Source organism: Ochotona princeps, chromosome 23, assembly GCF_030435755.1.
Source record: "Ochotona princeps isolate mOchPri1 chromosome 23, mOchPri1.hap1, whole genome shotgun sequence".
Taxonomy (NCBI): Eukaryota; Metazoa; Chordata; class Mammalia; order Lagomorpha; family Ochotonidae; genus Ochotona; species Ochotona princeps.
Genome location: NC_080854.1, coordinates 3,061,940 through 3,087,338, shown reverse-complemented (window position 1 = coordinate 3,087,338; position 25,399 = coordinate 3,061,940). Strand labels below are relative to the sequence as shown.

Here is a 25,399-nt window from a genome sequence, read left to right as displayed (position 1 = left end):
TGAAGCTTGCACACTCATGGGAGACCTAAAGGAAGTTTCTGGCTCCTGGCTTCGGATCAATGCAGCATATGTTGTTGGTCCCTTGGGGATTGAATCATCAGACAGAAGATCTTCCTCTCTGTCTCTCCTCTTCTCTGTATATCTGACTTTGCAATACAAATAAATGATCCTTTTAAAAAAAAAAAAAAAAGGAAACAGGGCCTCCAGTACCAGAACCAACACCACATGACATTCAGGCACGCAGGGTGAGACCCAGGCAGCTAGGCCACTACGACAGGCCTTATTTATTTATCTAAGTTTTATTTATATTCAAAGTGAGATATACAGAGTGGAGAGACTGAGAGGAAGATCTTCCGTCCAATGATTCACTCCTTTGTGGCCACAATGGCCAGAGCTGAGATGAATCGATTCGATCCAAAGTCAGGAACCTGGAGATTTATCCTGGTTTCCCTCAGGGGTGCAAGGTCCCAAGGTTTTGGGCCAACCTTGACTACTTTCCCAGGCCACAAGTCGGGTACAGGACGGGACACGGGGCTGCTAGGGTCAGAACTGGTGGGCATAGTTTACTTAGAATGCATAGCGTTACAGAGTGAAAGAGAGACAGAAAGCTCTTTCATGCACTGATTCACTTTTTTTTGCTTGCTGATGCATCTTCAAGAGGCCACAACAGCTGGAGCTGAGCTGATCAGGAGCTTCTTCCAAGGCTCCCACATGGGTGCAGGCTCCAGGGCTTTCGGCAAACCTGCACTGCTCTCCCAGGCTACAAGCGGGGAACTGGATGGGACGTGGAGCATCCAGTGTATGAGACGGAGCCCATATGAGATCCTGGCACATGAAGGCGAGGACTTTTGCCATTAGGCTATTGTGTCAGGCCCTTATTTATACTCTATTTTCAAGTATTCTTCAGTTCTGTATTTTAAAACGTGAAATGATCTAATGGCAAAAAGCCAATAGAAAGAGAAGTCCAAGAATCTATTGAACATTCAGTGAATTGTAACTCATTTTGGGGATTATCGCACATTTTTAGGGATCCCAGACTTCAACTGCATTACAAACAAGGGAAGGAACACAAGAGACCAGGTGGATTTATCTGTGAGGTGACAGCGTCCCCTGCTGCTGGACGGCTCAAGCTGCAGATGAGGGCGCTTCAGATCTCAGGTGAAGCCCCGCCCCCCGCTCCCCCGCCCTCCAGAAACCCAAGTGTCCGCCCTCTTCCCCAGTGTAATTCTGATTGGCTGTGCGTCCTCTGACGTCACGCGTATTCAATCTCTGCGCGCGCCCAGGAAGTGCGGAGTGTTCCTTTCTGGAGCCGCCATAGCCGCGTCCCTGGTTCTGCCCCGGGAAGGTACAGGTGGCTGAGCCAGTGCTGCCCTGTGAGCTCCCTCCCCGCAGGAGCCTCTGCAGGACCCCCGACTCGTCAGAAGCCGGGAAGGGTGAGTGTGTGAGCGCATGTCCTGAGGCCGCGGGGCGGGCGGGGCCGGTGGCCGGGACTCTGCAGCGCTGCCCCTGAAGCTTTCCAAACTGTGCAGTGAGGGGGGGAGAATGATCAGGGAAAAACTGAACTTCATGTTGGGCGTCAACTTTAAAACATTTTAATTAAATATTTTTATGTGGTTCTGATGTTCTTGAGTTGAGATGTAGCGGCGTCTCCAGCCCCCAGCTCAGTCCTCGGTATAGCTCCTCCTAAGGGTCTGGGCAGTTTTCTGGTTGCTGATGTCAGACCAGCTCAGACTCCAGCAGTTAGAACGGTCTTGTTGACCTCACAGTTTCCTCCCAGGTTGAGGGGCAGCATCCGGTGAGGGCGTTCTGGTTGGTAGAGGCCTGGGATGGCACAGCGAGCTTGTAGACGAGGCAAGGGGGCGCAGCAGGGACTAACCTAAAGGGCCTTGTTTAGGGGAACCCGAGGAGGTCCCGGCGGTTATGGTAGCTGTAGCCTGGCAGCTAAAGTCTTGCCCTGGAACTCACCAGGATCCCATATGGGCACTAGTTCGAATCCTGGTGGCACCACTTCTGATCCAGCTCCCTATTTGTGTGCTTGGTAATCAATTTTTTTTTATTTCTTTTTTATTATTATTTTTAATTCATTAATTGCATTGTATTATGTAACACAGTTTCATAGGTACTTGGATTCTCCCCACCCCTCCCCAAACCCTCCCACCATGGTGGATTCCTGCACCTTGTTGCATAACCACAGTTCAAGTTCAGTTGAGATTCCCCTATTGCAAGCATATACCAAACATAGAGTCCATCATCTTATTGTCGGTAATCAGTTGTTGATAGTCTAAGGCCTTGTGCCCCTCAATAGGCGTGGGAAACCTGCAAGAGGCTTGAGGCTCCTAGCTTCAGCTGAGCTCCAGCCATTTTGGCTGCTTGGGGAGTGAATCAGCAGATGGAAGATCTTCCTCTCTGCCCCTCCTCCTCTCTGCATGTTTAAGTTTTCGATAAAAATAAAATAAGTCCTGAAAAAAAAAAGAGACGTCCCTGGCACAGTGGCCTAGCGGTAAAGTCCTTGCCTTTGAACAAACACGGATCCCATATGGGCACCCATTTTAATCCTGGCTGCTCCAGTTCCCATCCAGCTCCCTGCTTGTGGTCTGGGAAAGCAGTCAGGAAAGTCCAATGCCTTCGGACCTTGCACCTTCCTGGGAGATCCGGTAACTGGCTCCTGGCTTCGGGTCTGCTCAGCTCCAGCCGTTGTGGTCACTTGGGGAGTGAATCATCGGAGGGAAGATCTTGTTTCAGTCTCCTCTAATCTCTCTGTGTTTCTGATTTTGGAATAGAAATAAATAACTCGTAAAAAAAAAAAAAAAAAGAAGAACCCAAACACTACACCATTAAGTTACCAGTTGCCTGGATTGATTTATCCTGAGGACTTCTGGTATGGTTCCACCTGTCCCCACTGCTCAAGTTCTCATTGGGTTAGATATCCCCATGAAGTTTAGAGGGATGAGTCAGGTTCGATAGAGAGCACTAAGGCAGGGAATAAATCCCTAAGTGGCCAGAATTCTTACCTCACGGCTAGGTGCTCACTTTTCCCCCATTTTTCTTGATTTTAAAATTAATTATTATTTTATGGTAAAGTTCCATAGTTTCTGGGATTTCCCTTACCCTCTCCCCAAGTCTCCTCCCCACAAAATGATTTCCTCTATATTATTACTGTAGCATAGCTCCTCATAAGCAGTCATAAGTCCACCATTGTGAGCATGGACCATAATAGAGAGTCCAGCATCTTATTGTCAAGATGTATTTAACGATTTTATTGGGAGTCCATCTTTGAGCTGGTTTTCCTTTTTCATTTCTTCAGTGACACATTAGTCATTGAGTAGCATGTTATTTATCTTTATGGTATTGCAAATTTCTATTTTTTTCCTGTTGTTGATACTGTTTTGTGACTTTTCGTCTAAGGGGATGTATAGTAACTGTGTAATAGAGACTATCCATCCAGATGTGAGGATACAACGCAGTATGTAGCTCTACTTTCGGATCAAGTACTGCCCTGAAATATTGCAACACAATCTATTTTCCTCAAGATACAATTCATTTAACTTCGGTAATTTGTCTTTTTTTGGTTTTTTTAAATCATTATTTTATTTTAGTAATCATTGTTGATTATGGCACAAAGGGTCCAAGGCTACAGGAAAATTGATAAGACCATTGTTTCCACATTATTATTATTATTTCTCTGTTTGTGGAGTAAGGGGGGGAAATAAAGGGAGAAGCCCCACCCAGCCTCCCACCCGTCCCCAGGGTTCATGACCTGGGCATGCTCCAAGGGCACTGCTCAAGTGGTTTTGATAGTTTAACATTTCTGAATTGTTGCCAGTCTCATCATTTTAAGCATGATGAAATCTCTTCAGAATCCACTGGCTGACATAGTCCATCTTAGCGCCTCCATTTGCCCATATCTTCACTGCCAGCACATGGCTAGGTAGGTGATCGATTTGTTCTGTCCTCCGTCCTCTGTTGTGGGACCAGGTGTCCTCTGCAGGTTCCGATGGACTGCCATAGCCTCCATGTGATCCTGGATATGCTGTCCACTGCTCCATCTGAGCCACTGAGGAGGCTCAGCTTTGACACTTGCACTCCATGGTCAGACCATGGAACCTGTAATTCTCTCCATGGTTAGGGTTCTGAGATCAGCAGGCAGCACATGTGAGAACCTGGGGGGAGGGTGCCAGGCTGGCAGAGGGGTATTTTGTCTTATTTCTTTCCACAAAACAGTCATTAGCTCTTTAAAAGGGCTGTTTTCTTTGAATAACGGGCATGAGAGAAAAGCAGTGAATACCTCCCTGACACACCACAGGAAGAAGTCATTGCCCTGTGTGAGTGTATGTAAGGGTGGTTAAGATGACATTGGGACTCCTGTGTCTCTATCAGAATGCCTGGTTTCACTTCTGTGCCAATGCAGTGTGCAGCCAATGCACAGGCTGAGAGGCGACAGACAGTGGCTTAGGTTTTGAGAAGGTGTGTGGAAACTGAATTTGTTTTTTGTCTGGGGTTTCAGCCTTGTCCGTTGCAGACATGAGGGAAGGGAGACAGTGGATGAAGAGGTCTGCCTTTGTCTCTCAGCACAGTAAATATACAAAACTAAATTAAGCTTCAAAAGTCTTAGTACATCTGCTTTTACCTAACTTAAGTGCAGACATTTTATCAGAATGGTCTCAGTTTCTGATCCCCTTGGAAAATGTACATGACCCTCACTACACCCTTCTCTTTCTGTTTTGCTGAATTTCAGCATTCTTTGTAACAAACATGACCAACTTACCCTGGCTCAGTCATCCCCCTGAAAGATAGTAGTAGCATGTGGGTTGCCATTTATAGTGGCAGCTGATGCCCTGTAACTGGAGGGCATCGATTGTGTTCCATCTATTTGACAAGCTAAACCCCTTGGACATTAATATTTTCTTTACACATCGGCAGTCCCATTCCTTGATGACATGTCAGTTTCAAATAATTAGAAGCTAATATATCAGGGGAATGTGTGGAAAGGATTGATGCACTGTGGGTTCTCTGAGCCTTGCCTTCCTAGAGAATAAAAGCTTTGCACAGGCCCAGGTAAATACCAGGACAGTGTTCTTGGGGCACAGAGTAGTTTCGTTTTGCATCCACAACTGGTTTAGTAAGTTATGTCAGAGAATGTTTGCAGTGGTCCAATTCTGGTGGTAGAGAGGTTTATACAAATGTAAGTGTACTTGACTGTTTAATAAAAAGTTAGTTCTTTTGGACTCAACATCTGGCCCAAGGATCTGAAGATCCTGGGGATTTACTGAGACAAAAGAGCCCTGTCTCTGTGGAACTTGCACCTACCAGACCCTAGATAAGCTTCTGCTAAGGAGATAGCTCTGGGTGGGGTCCCTACCTAACTGCTCTAAGGGGGAAAAACCAGACAGAGCTAAGACTTGCCATCCACCAACATTAACCTGCTCCTGTGTCTAGAGTTTGAGCCTTCACCTGAGGCCTCTACTAACTCTAGATGCTGAGAGAACTGAATTGCTTTGTTGTTAGTTGGTGGTGGTAAATTGTTATTAAACCAACATAACACATGTGGTGTTAGAAGTGAGAAAAGAAAATCCCAGTGGTCACAACGTTCACTTGGTTTTGAATGTGTGGTTGCAGAAGTGAAGTAAGACAGGGAGGAGCCACTCTAGGCTGTGAGGAGTTCCCAGATTGACATTGTTATATTTCTGGCTGCTTAAGATTCCTTCCATCAGTGAGGTGAGCCCCCTGGGCACTGTGTCCTCAGGGAGAGTGATCCCCCAGGCCTGGGAATGTGGGGAAGCTGCTGAGTGCATCTCCCTGTGAAGTGCAAGCAGGCTGCTTCCCAGAGCTCATTGTCTGTCCTGTCCTTATGCTTTTATGTTTGCTCAGTTATATAGGAATAATGTGCCATGAGTTTGGTGTTTCATCTTTATTCTCTTGCATGCAACCTAAGATTATTCACTGATCTCAGAGAGAGCAAAGACCATTCTTGACAACTTCATTTTCTGCCAAAGTTTCATTTTGAGTGTGAATGGTATAACTTGAATGTCTAAGTGAGAAAAAAACCTGTGTCAGTTCAGGTCTTGGTCTCTTTTACCTCTGTCCCTAGAGGTGACTTAGTCCTGGTTCTGTCTGATGTTTGGTGTTTTTGATTGCTTAAAATTTGTTTCTCTGGTAATGTGGTGGCACAGGCAGTCCAGCTGCTACCTGCCTATGGGTTCCAGTTCAAGATCTGGCTGCTTCACCTACAATTCTGCTCCTCACTGATGTGTCTAGGAAAGCAGTCTAAGGTGTCCCAGGAGCTTGGGTCCCTGCTCCCAGTCGGACATGCAGAGGAAGCTCTAATTTCTTTGGCCTGGCCCACCACTTGCTGCCACATATGGAGTGAACCCGCAGATGGAGACCTCTGTTTCTCTGCCTTTCAAATAAACGAATAAACCTTAAAAAAATACGTTTGTTTATTTTCAAGGGACAGTTACAAAGTAAAAGAGACAGACATCCTCAGTCCAATGGCTCACTCTCCAGATGGCCCAAATGAACCGTCCTAAACCAAGCTGAGTCCTGGAGCCTGTAGCTTCCTCCAGGTCTTCGGTGTGGGTGATCAGGGCCCAGGCTCTTGGATGAGCTTGCACTGTTCTTCCCGGGTGATTACCAGAGAGTTGGGTTGGAAGTGGAACAGCTGATTCCATATGGGATATTGGTGTTGTAGTTGGCAGTTTGTACATTCTCCCACAATGCTGGCCTTTGCTTTTTTTTTCATACTGATGGCAATATTTTTCTTGGTTTTTACTTTTCATATATAATTCATAGCAAGAGTTTTACAATTGGGATAATATTCTTAGTTTACAAGTGGTGGTCCAAGGACTTAGAGCATCCTTTGCTGCTTCCCTAGCCATTAGCAGGGTGCTGGAATGTATGTGGAGCAGCTGTACTCAAAGCAGCAGTGCAGGTGGATGCTCAGCCACAGGACGCTGGTGCCATCTTTTGGTATGTTTTCATTTTAGAGGCAAGGACACAAGCACAGAGAGAGAGTATTCAGAAGCTGTTTCACTAGCCACATTCTTGTACCATGGTAAATTAAGTTAAACCTGGAAGCTGCTGAGCCAGTGTGGCAGCACAGCCCATATTGATTATCAAGTGTGCTAGTTAAGGATTTGGCTACTTATACTTAGCAGCTTCCTTTTACTGTTCCTGGATAGACAGTAAAAATAGCCCAGCCCCATGGGTTTGTAACCATCCCTATGGGAGCATGGATAGAATTCCTCATTGCTAGCTTTGGCTTGACTCATCTTGCCTCTTGTGAGTGTGTGGGGAGCATGAATCACCATGTTGAAGCCATTTTTCATTGAAGTCAATTAAATAATGGTGAATAGTTGGACGTTGTGTGTTAAATCTAAGTGTTCACCATAGCTGAAAATGTCTGCTTGAACTTCACATTTCAGTGATGTCCCGGATGGACTTGTGCAGGCAGCTGTGATGGAGTCAGGCGTGCTGCTTGCATTCAGACCAGGCACTCTGGGTTGTGTTGATCCCAAGCAGAAACTTGACCACCCTGTCATCTCCAACATTTTATAGAAGATAAAAACAGTTGAAAGTTGATGGTAGTAATGGTGACACTTGAAAAACAATGAGCTTAATGTATAAATTTTCTGGTGAGTTCTACGGAGATGATTTTTGCCAGTTTAAAAGGATGCAATGAACCGTTTCAAAGTTGTCAAGTGCATTTAAGTATGTCAAGCTCCAGTCCACACTAAACTTGATTTTCCTCTGGAGGCTGTGTTGCATATATGTATGTTGGCATGAATATAAATGTAAGAGTAAGGGATGGTAACACAGAAATTACCTGAATTACAATCATTGCTAAAAAGAGCCCTTGTGGAAAGGTGATATACTGTGTTTGCCTTTTTAAGAATGGGATTATGAAATGAATTATTTTTTTAATTTTATTTTTTAGTTTTTTAATTTATTATATTTTTATTGGGAAGGCAGATATACAGAGCGGAGAGACAGAGAGGAAGATCTTTTGTCCAATGGTTCACCTCCCCAGTGGCTGCAATGGCTGGAACTGAGCCAATTCGAAGCCAGGAGTTTCTTCCGGGTCTCCCTTTGCGTGCAGGGTCCCAAGGTCCTCTACTGCTCTCCCAGGACACAAGAAAGAAGTTGGATGGGAAGCAGGACTGCCAAGATTAGAAGTGATGCTCATATGAGATACCTGAACATTTAAGGCGAGGACTTTAGGTGAACGGCTATTGTACAGGACCCGAATTAAGGTTTTTTTTTTTTTTTTTTTTTTTAAATGTATGGTCAGACACCAAAACTACATGAGAATATTTTTTCGTAGTAATGAATGAAAAAGACTGATCTTTGGGTCTGGCTTTGTGCAGTGTGTTAGACGACTGCTGGTCATACTGCATAGCAGTGACAGGGAGTAAGGGAAATCTTAGAGCCTATGAAAGTTTATCATAAAGTACAAATAAAATAAGGGGGTGTGTAAAACAGTAGAATGCCCAGTGCCTGTAAAAATTTCCAGTGTAGAAGTGTCTGTGTGAATTTCTCTTCATTGAATTTGACATGTCATTCTTTGATACTCACCAGGATATATCCACAAATCAACTTAAAATAAGTAGAAACAGTATATTTTTTCTGATTATTTTTATAAATATGACATTTGTTTGAAAGGTAGATTGCAGAGATGAGAGATGTTCCATCACTGCTTGGTAAACTCCCAAGATGTCAGGGCTCTGCCATGCTTAGTCCAGCAGCGTGACCTCTTCTAGGTTTCCCAGGAATCCACCCACTGTGTTCCAGGCACAGTAGCAGGCTACTGCATTGGAAGTGTTACACGGCCAGGAGACCTAAACAAGGCATTTGGGGATCAGTACGATTTATCCTAAGCAGTGGCCCAACTTCTTGTACCATGACATTCACTCCTCCAAGGCTGATGGTTTTCTCTGGCCGTTGCCATAATGTAGCTACTTAATGAGATAAAGTAAGAACACTTGTCAACTTTGTTGCTGTTTTATTTGTGGGTGTCCTATAGGCTAAGGCAAATAAAATGGCAAAGTCCAGTGTGATTGAGGGTTTAGGAGCTGAGAAGTGTGATCCAAGTCATAAGAACTTGCATTTAGAATAATTACTAGAAAGCTGCATAGAATAAATGTGTATTATATCCATTTTTCATATATAGGTGTAGACAAAGTTACTCTGATTGAAAGGTGTTTGCTTTCTGCAGTTTTTCGTATCAACAGCAAGAAAGATCTTGCATCTGCTGGTTCACTCTCCAAGTAGCCATAAAGGCCACAACTAAGCCAATCCAATGCCAGAAAGCAGGAGTTTCTTCCACGTCTCCCATGTGGGTGCAGGGTCCCCAAGGTATTGGGCCATCCTTGACTGCTGCTTCCCCAGGCTACAAGCAGGCAGCTGGAATGGATATAAACCAGTGCCCATAAGAGATCCCTGAGTGTTCAAGGTAACGACTCTAGACACTAGACTATGATGCTGGACCCAGTAATGTTATTGTGAATCATGCAATAATAAAGCGTTAAGCAAATGATAACTGAAGTTTAATCACTGCCAGGTATTGTAATTGTTGGTACTGTTTCAAGGAAGCCTTCCTGGCACTTGTCATTGGTAAAGCACTGTTCTTGCCCTTGGAAGCTGATTGCTTTTGCTTCTCCAGCCATTGTGTCTGCTTCCTCTCCTGACATTGCTTAGCACAGTAGGAACTGCTAAAGAGACTAGGAACAGGCAAGACCAGTTCATCACTCCCTCTCTCCATCTTCTCTTGCAGGTGCAGCCCTGCAGCCTGCTACATGCTTCCCAGGCTGGAGAACACAAGCACACCTTCAGTAAGTTGTTTACTTCTCAGCTTGTTTTACATAGTGTTTTAGGAGCTTTATGATGTTTTTACGGTACAATGAAAAGAGGATATAAGAGGGAAAGAAGGCAAAATTGTCATAACTAAGGCATTGGAGCTGTCAGAGCTCACTGAAACTTTCTCTTCAGGTTTCTGATGCAGTAACAAGACAGGATTATTATGACATGATTCAGATTGAGAGTAAGAATTTGTTAATGATTGTAGGACATCAAGTTTGAAGTGGTGATTTTTGATCCTATGAAGGATGTAATGAAAACTGTGTAGTACCCACAGTGGCTGCAGTGGCAAGAGCTAAGCCAATCCAATGCCAGGAGACTCTTGGGTCTTCCACATGTGTTCAGGTGCCCAAGGACTTGAGCCATCCCTGTTGCTTTCTCTGGGCAAAAGCAGGAGACAGGATTAGAAGTGGAACACCCTGGACATGAGCTGCACCCATATGGAAAACTCAGCCCAGTATGTTACAGTTAGGTCCACACATACTGGCAGCTTTGAATGGAAACACTGACATGCTCCCTGATTCTTGCAGCAGATAACCCTGTAATGGTTCCAATATCTGTGAGAAGGTTAGCAACCTAGGCAGTCCTTAATTAGCATTTCTTTTTTTTTTAATTGGTATAATTTTTTTAACATTTTGTTATTATTATTATCACTTTACGATACAATGCCATAGGTTTCTGCCATTTACCTTATCCCCTCCTCAATTCCCTCCCCCCAGACCTAGTTCCTCTATATGATTACTAAAGTATAGTTCTTCATACACAGTCATATGATATCATCACGGGCATGGACAATGGCAGAGAGTCCAGCATCCTACTGTCAAGATATAGTGAACAGTTTCATTGCAAGTCCATGTTTGGAAGTAGAAATGCATGCTACACTGCATCCTCACATCTGGATGTTAGTCTCCATTTCACAGCTACTGTACATCACCTCAAATAAAAAGTCATAATGCAGTATCACCAATAGAAAAGAAAAATAGAAATTTACAATGCCATGAACTTAAATGACATGTTACTAGATATGGCAGTCTCCATTACACAACTACTATACATCCCCTTAAATGAAAAGCCACAAAACAAAATTAACATCAGGGAGAAAAAAGAAATTAACAACACCATGAGGTTAAACAACATGCTGTTAAATGACTAACATGTAGCTGAAGAAATGAAACTCAAGAACCTTCTTGCAGAAAATGATGCTACTGTATGATCTATGAGTCATTGAATGCTTTAATCAGAAAAAAGTGTTTTGAAAGCGATGAAACTAACAGAAAACAACAAAACCCATGTGATACAGTTTCCGTTGATTTTTTTTTTTTTTTTTTTTTGGTAAATGTGTTTCTTCTAGACAATAATTAGATGGGTTTTGTTTTTTAATCCAGTCTACTAATCTATGATGTTTAATTGAGCTTAAGCCATTTACATTCAGGGTTAATATGTATGGATGGTACTCTGGTCCTGTCATTTTTGGAATGGGTTATTAACTGATTTAGTCTTCTGTTGTCATTTTACTGGGATGTTCTTCACATTTGCCTTTGGTTTTGGTGGGTGCTATTCCTCTTCTCTATCAAGAGAACATTTTGAAGAATCCTTTGTAGGGCAGGTTTGGAAGAGGCAAATTCTTTTGTCTTTTCTTGACTGTGGAAGAATTTTATTTCATTTTCAAAGACAAAAGAAAGCTTTGCTGGATATGTTATCCTATCTGACAATTTTTCTTTTAGAATCTGGAATTTGTCAGTCCATTCTCTTCCTGCCTGTAGAGTATCCTGTGAGAGATCTCTTGTGAGCTTAATTGGCATTCCTTTATATGTCAATTGATTTTTTTTTCACGTGCACATTTAAGGATCTTTTCCTTATGCCAATTGAAGAGAGCTTAATGATCATGTGTCTTGGTGAAGACTGCTTTTGATCAAGCCTGTTTGGAGTTCTGTGCCCCTCCTGGAACTTGTTTCCCAATTCTTTCTCTCGATGAGGGAGATTTTCCTTTATTATTTCATTAAATACATTTGTAAAACCCAGTTTCTCTTACTGCACCTTCTGGGACTCCCATAGCTCTTCTATTAAGTCCCTTAAATACTTTTTTTGGCCTGATCCAGCTCTGCTTCCAGCTTTTTGTTTGCTTCCCTTCCCCCTGATGACAGGAAATATCTGCCAATTCTGAGATGCTTTCTTCTGCTTGCTTCATTCTATTTTGGAGACTCTCCACTGCACTTTTAATTTGCTCCACTGTGTTCTTAATTTCTGATATACCAGCCTTGATTTACTTTATGGCTCCCTTAAATTCTTTGAACTCTTATATGTGCTTCTCATTGTTGATCAGAAGCGTTAAAATGAGTTTTATGAATTCTGTGTGTCCCATTTTCTCGATGTCTTCCTCAGTGAACTCTGAGAGTTGGCATAGAGTTTTGCTCCTTTGCAGGGGAGTCTTCGGTAATATTCATTGTGTTTTTGTCTTCTCTTTTGCTCTTGGTCATTGTACTTTTGGTTAGCATATTCTTCTCCTTGGGGCAGGTTTCTAAACTGTGTCACCCACAGGTCTACAATGCGATTTTACTTATTGCAGTTGGTACACGGCTCTTTGTTTGCAATCACTTGTGCCACTCTCTCCAGCGAGTTCCAGGTCTGGGTTCTTATGTTAGATTTCCACCGTGGTCTCCACAGCTCTAGCCCCTGGCTCACCACTCTCCACCTCCTGTGATACCATGCTGAGGTTGCACCATTTTCTGCACAACCTTTCTCCCACTTCCTGTTGGAGCAAGTCCCAGGTTTAGAGAGACACCAGGTGTCCTATAGAGTTAGGTTGTTGGTGGTACTGATCTTGCCGGAACCTGTTGGATATTAGGACTGGCTGGCACACGGACCTCTTTTAACCCGTACAATGCCACAGTCGATATTATTTTCCTGCAGGACCAGTGCAATCCACAGAACTCAGTGAGTTGTCGTGAGCTCAGCACATGCGCAGTTCACTGTTGTCTCCTGCAGTCCTAAAGCTATTGCCACAGTGTACAAAATGCCACATGACATACCGCTACTAGAGTTCTTCATTTGCTGTCCATCAGATCTGAGGGCTACCCATGCCTGTCTTGGGTAGAACCTATAGAATGTCACATTGCTGCAGTTCACTGAGTCAGAAATGAGTTCACTCTCAGCTCAGCATATGCTCAGTCCTTTCCCTTGCCTTTTCCTCCCTAAGCAAAATGGCACCCAATTCAGCTCTAGGGGGCTGACTGGGCTGCTGTTCTTGCACTTTCCATCTGGGATCTGCTGCTCTGTCTCTGCTCCTGGTCAAATCAAACAGACAAGCAGGACGGACAGTTCTTTGGGCTCACCTTTCAAGCTCCCAGTGAAAGTCCCTTCCCACCTGGTTGCTGGTGGAGTTCCGGCTGCTTAGTGGATTTCAGATTGCCATTTGCTGAATACAGCTGGACTATCAGTCACTGCCACACCACATCGTTGTGTCTGCTGCTTTCCTGTGTCTGTCAGTCTCCAGGTACCCCTCTGCTGTTGTTCTGTCCTCTCCTATTTCCTGGAATATGTCCTCTCTGCTTCATCCTGATTAAATGTTTTTCCGCCTGTTTAAACATGTCCTTACCCAATTCCGCCATCTTGATTCTCCCTAGCATTTCTAATATTGGTTTCATCATTATATACTTAGATCAGTAATGCCTAATTTCAGTTTCTCTTTTTGAACCTCTTTTAATGAAGGACTTTGCAATGGATGTAAAGTGGTATCTCATTGTGGTTACCATTTCATTCACCTAATGATAAATCATGCTGAGAATTCTCTTGTGCTAATTCGTCTTTGGTTATTTTCTTTGTAAAAATGTCCGTGTAGTGTTTCTCCATGTTGGAATCAGTATTTATTGCTTTTGAGCCTCAAGACTACCCAGGGGGTGAGGTGTCAGTGTTCTTCGGCTGCAAGAACCACTGGGGACAGTCTGATAGAACATGTCCATTTATTGTAAAGGAAGCACAAGTCATATGGACTAGGAAATGGGGCTACAGAAGGGCATTCCTTGGCAGCCTTCCCACCCCACAATGACACTAAATGAGTAGTAGACACGTCTGTCCCTTTAGAACCTCCAGTCTTGTCACAGGTCATGTTGTACACACACGGCTGGAAGCCATGCCTCACATCATGGGCAGGTAGGCTATTATTCATTCATGCCCACTGGAGAACATTTAAGTTGACTCTCATACTTATATTGTAATATTTAATTGTTTTTTAACTTGTGCCTGATGCAAATTAAATTGTGATTGTCCTGTAACTCTAATATTTTTGATGTCCAAACTCTAATAATTTTGGTGAAGAAATTCCTAAAATCAGCCCACACTGAGTGTGCTGTAATGTGTGAGCACAAGTACAATTTTGATAATTACAAATTGACTTATAATGCCATTGTTATGGTACAATTTGTTTAATGTATTTTCTAACTTATTCTGATTGAAAAGTCAGATGTACAGAGAGCAGGAGAGACGAGAGAGAAAGATCTTCCATCCACTGGCTCACTCCAGAATGGGCCACAATGGCTGAGGCTGAACTGATCTGAAGCCTGCAGCCAGGTGCTTTTTCCAGATTTCCTATGTAAGTGCAGAGTCCCAAGGTGTTGGGATGCCCTCTACTGCTTTCCCGTGCCACAGGCCGGGAACTGGATGGGAAGTGACCATCCAGGATACGAACCAGTGCCATATGTGATGCCAGTGCATGCAAGGCTTGAACTTTAGCTACCAGGCTACCATGCTGGGTCCTAAATTTATTTTTAAAAATAATTTCTTACTTAGTTCCATGTGAGCAGAGATGTTACCTAATGATCTTAATATTTTGACTTTTAGATCTTCATATGTCTTTCCTTACCCTTGAATCTTCCTACCCTAATCAACTTTGTAAACATCATCAAAAATAAAAGATGTATATAATAATTTTTAATTGGAAACACAGCATACAGAGAGGGCGACACAGAGATAGATTCTCTACCTGCTTGTTCACTCCCCATGTGGCTGCAACAGACAGAGCTGAGAGGATCCAAAACCAGGTGTTGCGTGTTCTGGGTCTTCCAGCTGGGACATGAATGAGTACCCGTGTGGCATCTCCATAGGTGCAAGGCAGTGCTTTAGCCACTAGGCTATTATGCTAGACCCATATCTTAAAAGAAACATTCCTTTATTTACTTGGTAGAGAGGTTCCTTCCAACCATTGGTTCACTCGCCATACAGGTGTGATGGTTGCAGCTGATCCAGGAGCTAAAAGCTTTTCTCATTGATCTCCCACATAGGTGGCAGGCGACCAAACAGGGCATTCTTTGCTGCTGTTCCTAGGACCTTGGCAGCAACAAGGATCGAGGTGGAGCCTTTGGACATGAAGCAGTGCCCTAGGAGATGCTGGTAGTGTAGGCAGGGGTTTTACTCATTATGTCGCCATGCCAGCCTCTTGATTTAAGTTTTTTAATCTAAAAGGCCAATTTTAAAGAGTGAGAAGGAGAGCGAAAGAGATCCCCAATCCGTTCTTTCACTCCTCAAATGCCTGAAATTGCCAGAGCTGAGCTGAGCTGAAGCCAGGAGCTAGTAACTTTGTGCAGATTTCCCACAAGAGTGCCAGGTCAGAGCTTTGAGCTCTTCTCTGCTGCTTTCCCTGGCCATAAGCAGGGGGCTGTGTCATAAGTGGAGTAGTCAGCTTGAGTGGAGGGCACTCCTAGCAGCATGGTGGCTGCTGGGGTTACCTGAGCCAGGTTGGACTTAATGCTTGGAGCCCTAACCCCAGCCACCATTCCAAGCAGTGAGCAAGTCCAGGACTTGTCTAGGCCCAAGAATTTTCTCCCTTCATGGTAAGTCCACTGTGAAGGAATCTCTCAGGAGCTCGGGAAGGTTTCCTGGCTCTGTGTGCCACCATTTTGTTGGAAGTGGCCCAAATGAGTTTGACTTAACAGTTTGGTGAGGAATCTCCCAGCAGTGAGGCAGCTGATGGTACCTGAGCCTGGTGGGACTTAATGTTTAGGCTCCTAATCTCAGCCACTGCTGCCAAGCAGTGAGTGAGTCCCAGGTTTGCCTGGGCATGAGAGCTTTCTCCTGCCATCACCACCATGGGTTTGTGGGCAACCAGAGTGCCAACCAGTGTTGGCCACCGAGAAGCAAGTTCTGAAGTGTTAGAGGAGTAAACTTGCTGCCTTGGTACATCCATGGATAAGGCCAGTGTGTGTGTGTAGGTGAGGAATGAATTTTGAGGGACTCCCAACATAGGGCCACTGTACTTGCAGGGTAGCGAGGGGACTGAGACCTGGTAGTTTGAAGTGGAGAGACTGGAAGATCTGTATGGTCAGACTGATGCACTAGCCCATGTAGGAGTTCTGAGAAGTGCTTGTTAGCACAGGGTTTTGCTGACCCTCACAGGCCAGTCCATGCAAAAGTGAGGGCTAGGGACCTATCTAACAGGATTTGATTCCAGTACCTGACTGAATGTCTGGACAGGGTCACATTAGGCAGGATCATGACACTAACCAGTATGCTAGAGAAGTAGATGTGAGGGTAGATTCTGCAGGGGATAAGTGGGTCAGCCTTGTAGAAATGCAAGTCCCACTGGTTAGCTGAAGAGTTGGGGTGGTGATGGGCTGAGTCAGCATGGAAACTGCCAAAACTCATGGGCACAGTGACTGAGAATAGTCTGGGCATAGTGGCTCATACAAAGAGGTAACATTGTTTAGGTATTAGTGTATTAGTAATCACAGGTAAGTAAAATATGATATTTGTCTTTTTTGTTGAATTCTATATATTACTGGTAAATATAATATCCAGTGTAACTTCTTATGATTAGCATTGATAAAGTATATTAATTTTGTTTTCTTTCAAGGCACAGAAAGAGATTATATGACAGAGGTATTGATTATTGGCTTATTTCCCAAATATCTGCAATAGTTGTATGAGACTGAAGCCAAGAACCATAAACTCACTTCTGATGCCACCATATAAGAAAGGTCTTCCAAATGGGTGCAGGGTTCCAAGGCTTTGTGATGTCCTCTACTCCTTTCCCAGGCCATAGGCAGGGATCTGGATGGGAAATGGAGTAGTCAGGACAAAACCAGGCACCCATTTGGAATCCCAGTGCATGCAAGATGAGGACTTTCTCCTCTAGGCTACTGCACCAGGTTCATTACTCCAATTTCCTCTCTCTCCTCTGTCTTCCTGGTTTAAATCTTTAAATAAATAAATCTTTCAAAAACAGGGACACAGAAAACCCCCAAATCCGAATGAAGGGCACATTTCACTAAAAAAGAAAAAAAAGTTTCTTTTCTGAAGAGATTGTACTTGTAGTATGAGTTTCTTGGATTATTAGGATTATAGCATTGGCTGGATCTGGGGAGCATTCAATTTTCACATTCTTAAATTTCTACTGAAATGTACCGTTACCTGTGTTTCATGGTACGTGAATCCTCATGTGTCACTGAATGACAGTGCTTTCATCAGAGCGTCTCATATTAATGGAGTTCTTTCCAACAGCACATTGTTTTTGCGTTCTCAGCCAGGTAAGACAAAATTTTATTCTAGTATTCACCTCTTTTGATCTTTGATTAAACATTTTTCAAATATCCTGACACAAGAAGCTGCGTGTGCTGTTCAAATTGACAATTTCATTTTTCAAACTCCATGTGACCTTAACAATGGAAAATCCTCGGTTTTATTAAGAAATGCTCAAAGGATCTCAGTAGAAGGAGAAGCTCCACCCAGTTGAGGGAGAAACCCCACCCAGTTTCCCACCCACCCCAAGTCCCGGATGTGGGGCATGCTCTGAGATCCTTGCTCAAGTGGTTTTAATAGTTCATCAGTTATGAATCTCTCCCATTTTCACAACTCCAAGCACAATGAGGACGTTGAAGAATCCACTGATTGATAGAGTCTTCATTTGCCCAGTATTTTGCTGCCAACATATAGCTGAGGTCGTTGATTGACTTGTTCTTTCTTCTGTTTTGTCTTGGCTAGGGTTCTGAGTCCAGCATTTCGATTGGGGAGATCCCCAAAGAAACCTTGAGGTATTCCCAGACCAGATTCTTGTATGTTCTAGCAAGCACAGGGCCCGGCACAGTCCATCTCCACGATCAGCTGGTGGTTGCAATTGCTGGGTTGGTTCTGGTTTCAGTCCCGACTTCCACTGGAACCAATGAGTGTTGCAGTCCAGCCTAGTTCTGCCCAGCACATACCCAGCCCTCACATCAACCAGTGGGAGCTGCAGCCTAGTCACAGCGACCCACAATAACCCCCACCAGGCCCGCCCCCTACCCTGGTTTGCCAGTATGTGTAGCAGAGTAGTCCAGTCTGTCCCACATCCCATTTGGCTGTCCTACTTCTCAATAGGTATTAAAGCTTAGTTCCATCTAACCAGCTCAACTAACCAGCCCTCACGGATGTTGTTGAGTGCCTCTCTGTCTAGCCACCCCAGCCCCCATCCTAGATTCCATGCCCTCCCACGGGAGTAGTAACGCAACAGGGGGGAACCCACTATTTCCCCCCCAGGTCTCTCTCAAATCCGGTCTATGCACTCTTCGGGTGATTCTGTGGTTTGACTTGACAGAATTAGACCCCAGTGCCAGCTTCTGCCATTTGATGCTGTGGCTAAGCCCAAACAACCCTCACCCACTCTAATTTTGTTTGCACCAGTAGGAATAATCAGCCCAGCCTGGCTTTTCCCTGATCTAGTCCACATAAGGCGCATAGGTGTTGTAGCCCTGCTTAGTCTGGTCTGCCCCTATCCCAGCCCACGCTCTCCAGTGGGAGTAGCTGTCCAGCAAGGGAACCACCTCTTAGCCCCTGCCGGCTCTGCCCCCTCCCTTCCTGGTTCTCACGCATGCTGGTTGGGTGCTGCAATCACATCCAGTACAGGCAACCTCACCCTGACATTCCACATTGTGCACTGGGTTTTGTCGCGACCAAACCTGGCTCGACCCACACTCTGTTCTGGTGTTTGGATTTGCCAGTGGATGACATGTACTGATTCAGCCTGGTCTGCCCCCGAACCATGCCAAATGTTTGCCAGTGGGAAACTTTCCATAGCCTATTCTGGGCTGTTTCCTATCATGCTTCTTGCGCTTACCTGCAGGGTCTTTGTCCTGCCAGAGGAGTTGCCCAGGTTCCTCCATCAGAACCCCTCCCAATGCCAGATTTAGCGCATACCAGGGGGTTCATGAGCCAGCCCTACTCAGTTCACCTCCTGTCCTAGCAGGGACAGTGGCTTTTCTTGGCTTGCTTTCACCCCATTCTGGTTCTTGTTGGATGTTTCAGCCCCGCTGCGGCTCATCCATACCCACATACAGCTCACACATGGCTCAGTAGGGAGTTGATAACTAACCTAGTCAGTCCCACATCCATCCTGGTTCTCCAGGACACCAGACAGTGTTGGGGTCTGACCTGGCCTGGTGCATCCAATCCCAGTCCACACTGGTGCCTCGGGAGACTACAACTGTTTCCTAGTTAGAATGCAGCCCCATTCCAGCACATGCGCCCCTTGGTGGGAACCTCAATCCAGGTTAGGGTGTCCCCTTAGCTCCCCAAATAGGCCTATTACCAGGCATAGATCACGTGTGTGCCAGTGGCTGCTCTGACTCAGCTTGGCTCAGTCCCTCACTTGTCCTGGCCTCTGCCTTAGACACTGTGGCTTAGTGTACTTGCCTCACGTAGACCAGTAGGTGCAAGAGCCTAGCTCAGCATGACCTGTGCTCCATCCTGGCTTCTAGTTTCACTTGTAGGCTAAGGTTTGCTCAGTCCTGCCCAGTACATCCCGTTCCATCACCTATTTACACATTAGCCAACTGTTGGAGCTACTTTGCCCAGCTTGTCCGACCCCAAGGTCTGGACCACATGTTCACCAGCAGGAGCTGTGACTCCCCAGGAGAGTTTCCCAAGTTCCTCCACTTGATCCACTCCCAGACCCAGTTCTCATACATGCCAATGGGTTTTACCAGTGCCCGGTGCAGTCTGGCCTTCCATTTGGCCTTATGTGAGCTGGTGAATGTTGCAGCCCAGCCCACCCCACACCCTATTCGGGTTGCACATTCAGGTGCTGCTGCCTTGACAAGTCCAGGCTGCTGCGGGTTCCTTTACCTGTGATTGATGGCAGACTCCTTGGTCACACCTAGCTTAATCCAAAACCACCAAAACTCTTGGGCTTACCAGTGGGGCTAGACTTTCCACAGGGTGTGGCCCACACATCCCACACAGAATCTACCCCCGGATATGGTTCTCGAGTGCTAGTTAATGTTATGGCCCTGCCTAATGTGACCAGTCTCCTGATTCAGCATCATGTCAGGTAAAAGGATATCCTGCTGGACAAGCCCCCATCCTTAGCTTTTGCATGAACTGGTGTTCAGCGCTCAGCATTGTTATGTGATTACAAGTTCTTCAAAGGAAGAGTTACTGCCACTGGGAATCTTTAGGATTGACTCAGATCCCAGAAGCACAGTGGGATCAACCTGAAGCTACCTAAGCAACGATTCAGACAACCAATACCCCAGAGCACCCCAGACGGGCGGCCAGCAGGAAAAGCCTGGTGCCAAATGGTGCACTGGCTGCCCTGGGACAGCTCATCACGTGCACTTGGTGGCTGGAGTCGGGATCCGAGCAGGACACCCCATCCTGGGGCCCACCCGTATGTTCTCTCTTAATATAAGGAAACCAACATGAAAAGTGTAACTTCAATTATCCAATCCATACTGTATTTGTTTGTTTGCCTGCTTGCTTTTTGACTGTCTCCCATGTGTTTTGATGTTTTTTGTTTCAATTTGGTTTATTCGTTTTTTTCTTTTTTCCCCTTATTTTAATTGTATTTTTGATAATCTCTACATTGTTAATTTTGATAAAAAGGTTCAAGGGTTACAGGAAAATGGGTAAGACTATTACTTGCATATTGTTTCCTTCATATATCTTAGGTGAAGGGAAAATTTTTTTGTTAAAGATTTATTCATTTTATTACAGCCAGATATACACAGAGGAGGAGAGACAGAGAGGAAAATCCTCCGTCCGACGATTCACTCCCCAAGTGAGCCGCAACGGGCCGGTGCGCGCCGATCCAAAGCCGGGAACCTGGAACCTGTTCCGGGTCTCCCACGCGGGTGCAGTGTCCCAATGCATTGGGCCATCCTCGACTGCTTTCCCAGGCCACAAGCAGGGAGCTGGATGGCAAGTGGAGCTGCCGGGATTAGAACCGGCACCCATATGGGATCCCGGGGCTTTCAAGGCGCGGACTTTAGCCACTAGGCCACTGTTCTAGGGCCCGGTGAAGGGAAATTTTAAGGGAGAAGTCCCACCCAGTCTCCCACCCACCCCAGGTCCCTGATAGGGGGCATGATCCGAGGGTCTTGCTCAAGTTGTTTTGATAGTTCAACAGTTATGAATTGCCGCCAATCTTGCCACTCCAAGCACGATGAGGTCTTTGAAGAAGCCACTGATTGACATAGTCCATCATAGAGTCTCTGCCCAGTTTTACACTGCCAACATATAGCTGAGGTGGTTGATAGACTTGTTCTGTCCTGTGTGTTTTTATGGTGAGGGTTCTGACTCTGGCAGTTCGATTGTGGAGATCCCCAAGGAAACTTTGTCTGAGATGTTCTCAAACCAGATTCCTGTATGTACTAGCAAGTACAGAACCGGGCACAGTCCATTGCCCAAATCAGCTGGTGGTTGCAATTGCTGGGTTGGTTCTATATCCAGCAGGCCCAGGGACAGGTCACCACGTGAACGCAGTGGCTGGAATCAGGGCTGCAAGCATGTAGACAATCCGGGCCTGGCACCCGTCAGCAGCTAACAAGCTGCTGAACTTTTTTTTTTTTTTAATTGAAGAATTAGTAGATTTCTTAATACTAACACAGAAATATTTATTGACTAGTGAATGTTTGGAAGTATTATTGATCATTAACAATGAAGCACCCACGTGGGGTGGTGGGGATGGCCCTAGAGAATGGGCTCTATGGATCCTCCTAATGGGCCACTACTTTCACTGGTGAACATGAGAACTGAGATTGGTGTAGACCCAGCTGGGCCATCTGATGGCCTACATGTGAGCTTGCTCAGGGAAAAACAAGGCTGGGCTGAATGTAGTTTCTGAACATGATTAAGCCAGAATGGGCCTGGGTGAGCAGGATTTGCCCCAGCATCAGCTGGCAGATGGGGGAAAAATTTTGTGAGGTGTAGGCATGGCTAGCAGATTGTGGCACTCCACCAATGTGGACTGGATGGTGGTGCTGTTTGTGATGAAGTGGACTTCAATGCCCATTGAAACCTCCAAAAGCTGATTGGGACATGGGACTGATGGTACCAGTCAGCTTTGCATACTGGCAAGCACAAGAACCAGAGTGCAGGGGGTGTGCCTGGTGTGGGTTATTGTGGGTCGCTCCAGCTACCCTGTATCTCGCCCTGATTTACGTGATGGGTGAGTATGTTGTGGGCAGGATTGGTCTGGACTCCAAGAAGCAGTGGTTTGTGTAACACATAGAACTGGAGACAGAACTGACCCAGCAATTGCAAATACCAATTGCCGGTTTTGTTGCTGAACTGTGCTGGACCCTGGATTGGCAAACACATAGAAGAATCAGGTCTGGGATGGCCTCAGATGATGGTTCTTTGGTGATTTACTATTAACTGAATCACTGTACTCAGAACTCCAACGATGTAGAGATTTACACTTTCCATGGTCTGACCGTGGAGTACTTATGTCTTGGCCTCCTCAGTCTCAGATAGAGCAGTGGACAGCCTATCCAGGTGCACATGTAGGTTAACGCAGTATATTGGACCCTCCAGAGAACCTGTTACCATAGCAGAGGACAGAAGTGACAACAAATTGATCAAGTACTCCAGCCAACATTGGCAGTGAGTATCAGGGCAGATGGAGGCTCTCAGATGGACCATAGCAGCCAGTGGATTCTGGAGACATTTCATCACAATTGGAGTAGTGGGATTGAGAGCAGTTCACAACTACTGGACTGTGAACTCGTCTTGAGGACATCATGGCGTTGTAAATTTCTATTTTGCTACTTGTGGATTTTGTGTTGTAGCTTTTCATTTAGGAGGGATGTATAGTAACTGTAATGGAGATGATCATATCCAGATGTGAGGATACAATGCAGTATGCATCTCTAGATCCAGATCAAAAATGGCCAGCCAGTGAAACTGTGGATACAGATTCTGTTCTCAATTTATGGGTTTCAATGGAGAACAGATTCATTTCCTACTCCTATACCTGTAAATGAATGATCTAGAAGAAAAAGACCACTTCTGAGAAGAAATTGGTAGAAAAGCCCCAATCTCATCCTTCTAAGAAGAAACAATTCTCGGGGCCTGGCGAGGTTGCCTAGTGGCTAGAATCCTCACCTTGAATGTGCCTGAATGCCATATGGGGACCAGTTCTAATCCTGGCAGCTCTACTTCCCTTGGATCTCAGCTTCTGGCCTAGGAAAGCAGTTGAGCTCGGCCCAAAATCCCAATGCCTGGGACCGTGCACCTGTGTTTCAGACCTGGAAAAGATCCTGGCTCATGGCGTCGAATCATCACAGCTCTGGCCATTGTGGGCACTTTAGGAGTGAATCATCGGGTGGAAGATCTTCCTCTCTGTCTCTCCTCCTCTCTGTATATCTGACTTTACAGTAAAAAGAAATTTTTTTTTTCAAAAAGAAGTAATTCTAAAGAAAGAAAATATGTGGGAACTTGCCAGTTGAGAAACACTCAGCTTAGTGTTACAGACACTAAGTTAATCTGTTTGCTCCATGTTAATATGAATATTTAACTTAGTTGAAAAAATTGTGCCAATAACAGGAAAAACAGGATGATGTCTTCCACTTGTAGGTTTATTCTAACAATGCCTTCAACTGCTGCTTAAAATCAGAATCTTTCCAGAAAATAAGGTTTAACAGAATAAATAATATGGGATATTTTATTGTAGTACTAGATTTGCAAAGTAATACAGTATATACACTTTCATTTGTTTTTGCTCTGTAATGTTGTATAGATTAACTATACTGCATCAAAAAATGTTGCAAATTACACGTACCTACAATGCACTGTTAGTCTTTCTGATTTAATGATGCAGAACTGAGGAGACATGTGCTTTATAGGTGTTGGTGTCATTTGAAGATGTGGCCGTGGACTTTACCCAGGAAGAATGGCAGATCATGGACAATACTCAGAGGACCCTGTACAGGGAGGTGATTCTTGAGATCTATAACAATCTAGTGTCTTTGGGTGAGTACAATTCTGTCATGCCCAAGCAAGATGTTTCTTTATACTTGAGAAATGAAAGTAGAGTTTATAAAATGTCGTCATTGGTAGGACCAAGAGTGACTTCACAAAGTCTGCATTATTTTCCATTACCAGGGTACAACATAACAAAGCCTGATGTGATCTGCAAATTGGAGCAGGAATCAGCACCATGGACAGCGGACAAATCTGTACACCAGGAAATTGCAGGTAGGTTAGCACATAGTGGGCAGGGAAATTAATACATAGCTCAATAAATGTTGACTAGAATTCTGGAATTCATTCAGATTTTTTTAAACTTTTCCTGTAGGACAGCTGATAGGCAATCTACAGTCTCCACATACAGGTTTATTTTAGCACTGGCTTTCAAAATTTGCCATGCTTTAAGCATAAACCTAGAAGTCAATATTTGTCTTTTCCATGATCCAAGCACTTGAATCAGCATCTGTCACCACACAAGATGCATTCTCAGGAGTTATGTATGAAACAAAATGGCCAAGAGAAGATAAATTGGCATTGTTATGTGATATAAGATATCCCAAGCCTTAGTCTGAATTCCTGTGCCACCCGTCAATTTAAAATACACAGCTCCAAGTAATTGAAATTTACATTAATGCATTTATGAAGAAGATATAATGCTTATAATTGATGCTCATTAATGTCCACATTTTACTGATATTAAAATCTGCTGTATCTAGAATAGCAAGAAATCACATTGCTTTTACTTGAGCTTTTGATAGCAAATACTTACAAGTGATTCATGGATATGGTGCCTCTTTTTCCTCATTTCAGATCCCTTCAGAAAAAATGAGTTGCATGGAGGTAATAAGAAAGGTCGAGAAATCATCTTCAGGCAAGTTGTAATTATGAAAATTATAATAAGCTCAAAGGGAGTTGCATTGCCAAATATGTTTCGTGTTAGTTGTCGTCATAATAGAAACATAATATGAAATGAAACTTATAGAAAGAAGAAGCTTAAGAAATATGATTTTTTCCTTCCTTTCTTTCTTTCATTGTTTCTTTTTCTTTCTTTTTCAGACAGAAGTCTTATTTACAAAGTGACCAGGTTAATGTAGAAAGAACAGAGTATGAAATAATATTTTGAGGGGAGATAGCCAGGAGATGGGGTGACTATTGAGTGGAAGGAGGGAGAGACACCAATGTTTTTCAGAAGGGTCTTAGGTTTTTAAGTGTCCCAAGACCCTTTCTTGTCCTGGCAGCAACCTGTGGGTAAGGCATTTCCCATTGGTTGCCTCTGAAGCTACCAGGAAATAGTTCCCACTCCACAGCTCCAAATGTACCCCTGCCATTCTATGAC

General features: G+C 44.5%; 1 protein-coding gene across 1 annotated transcript; it reads left to right on the top strand.

Annotated features, from left to right (window-relative positions):
* The first annotated feature begins 1,280 nt into the window (after positions 1-1,280).
* LOC131483080 (zinc finger protein 10-like) lies at positions 1,281-25,186 on the top strand. The gene is made up of 6 exons (XM_058679990.1): positions 1,281-1,433; positions 9,770-9,827; positions 23,940-24,066; positions 24,199-24,291; positions 24,874-24,934; positions 25,120-25,186. Exons 2-6 carry the CDS (start codon positions 9,792-9,794, stop codon positions 25,184-25,186), a joined length of 384 nt encoding a protein of 127 aa, XP_058535973.1. The 5' UTR covers positions 1,281-1,433; positions 9,770-9,791.
* The last annotated feature ends 213 nt before the right edge of the window (positions 25,187-25,399 follow it).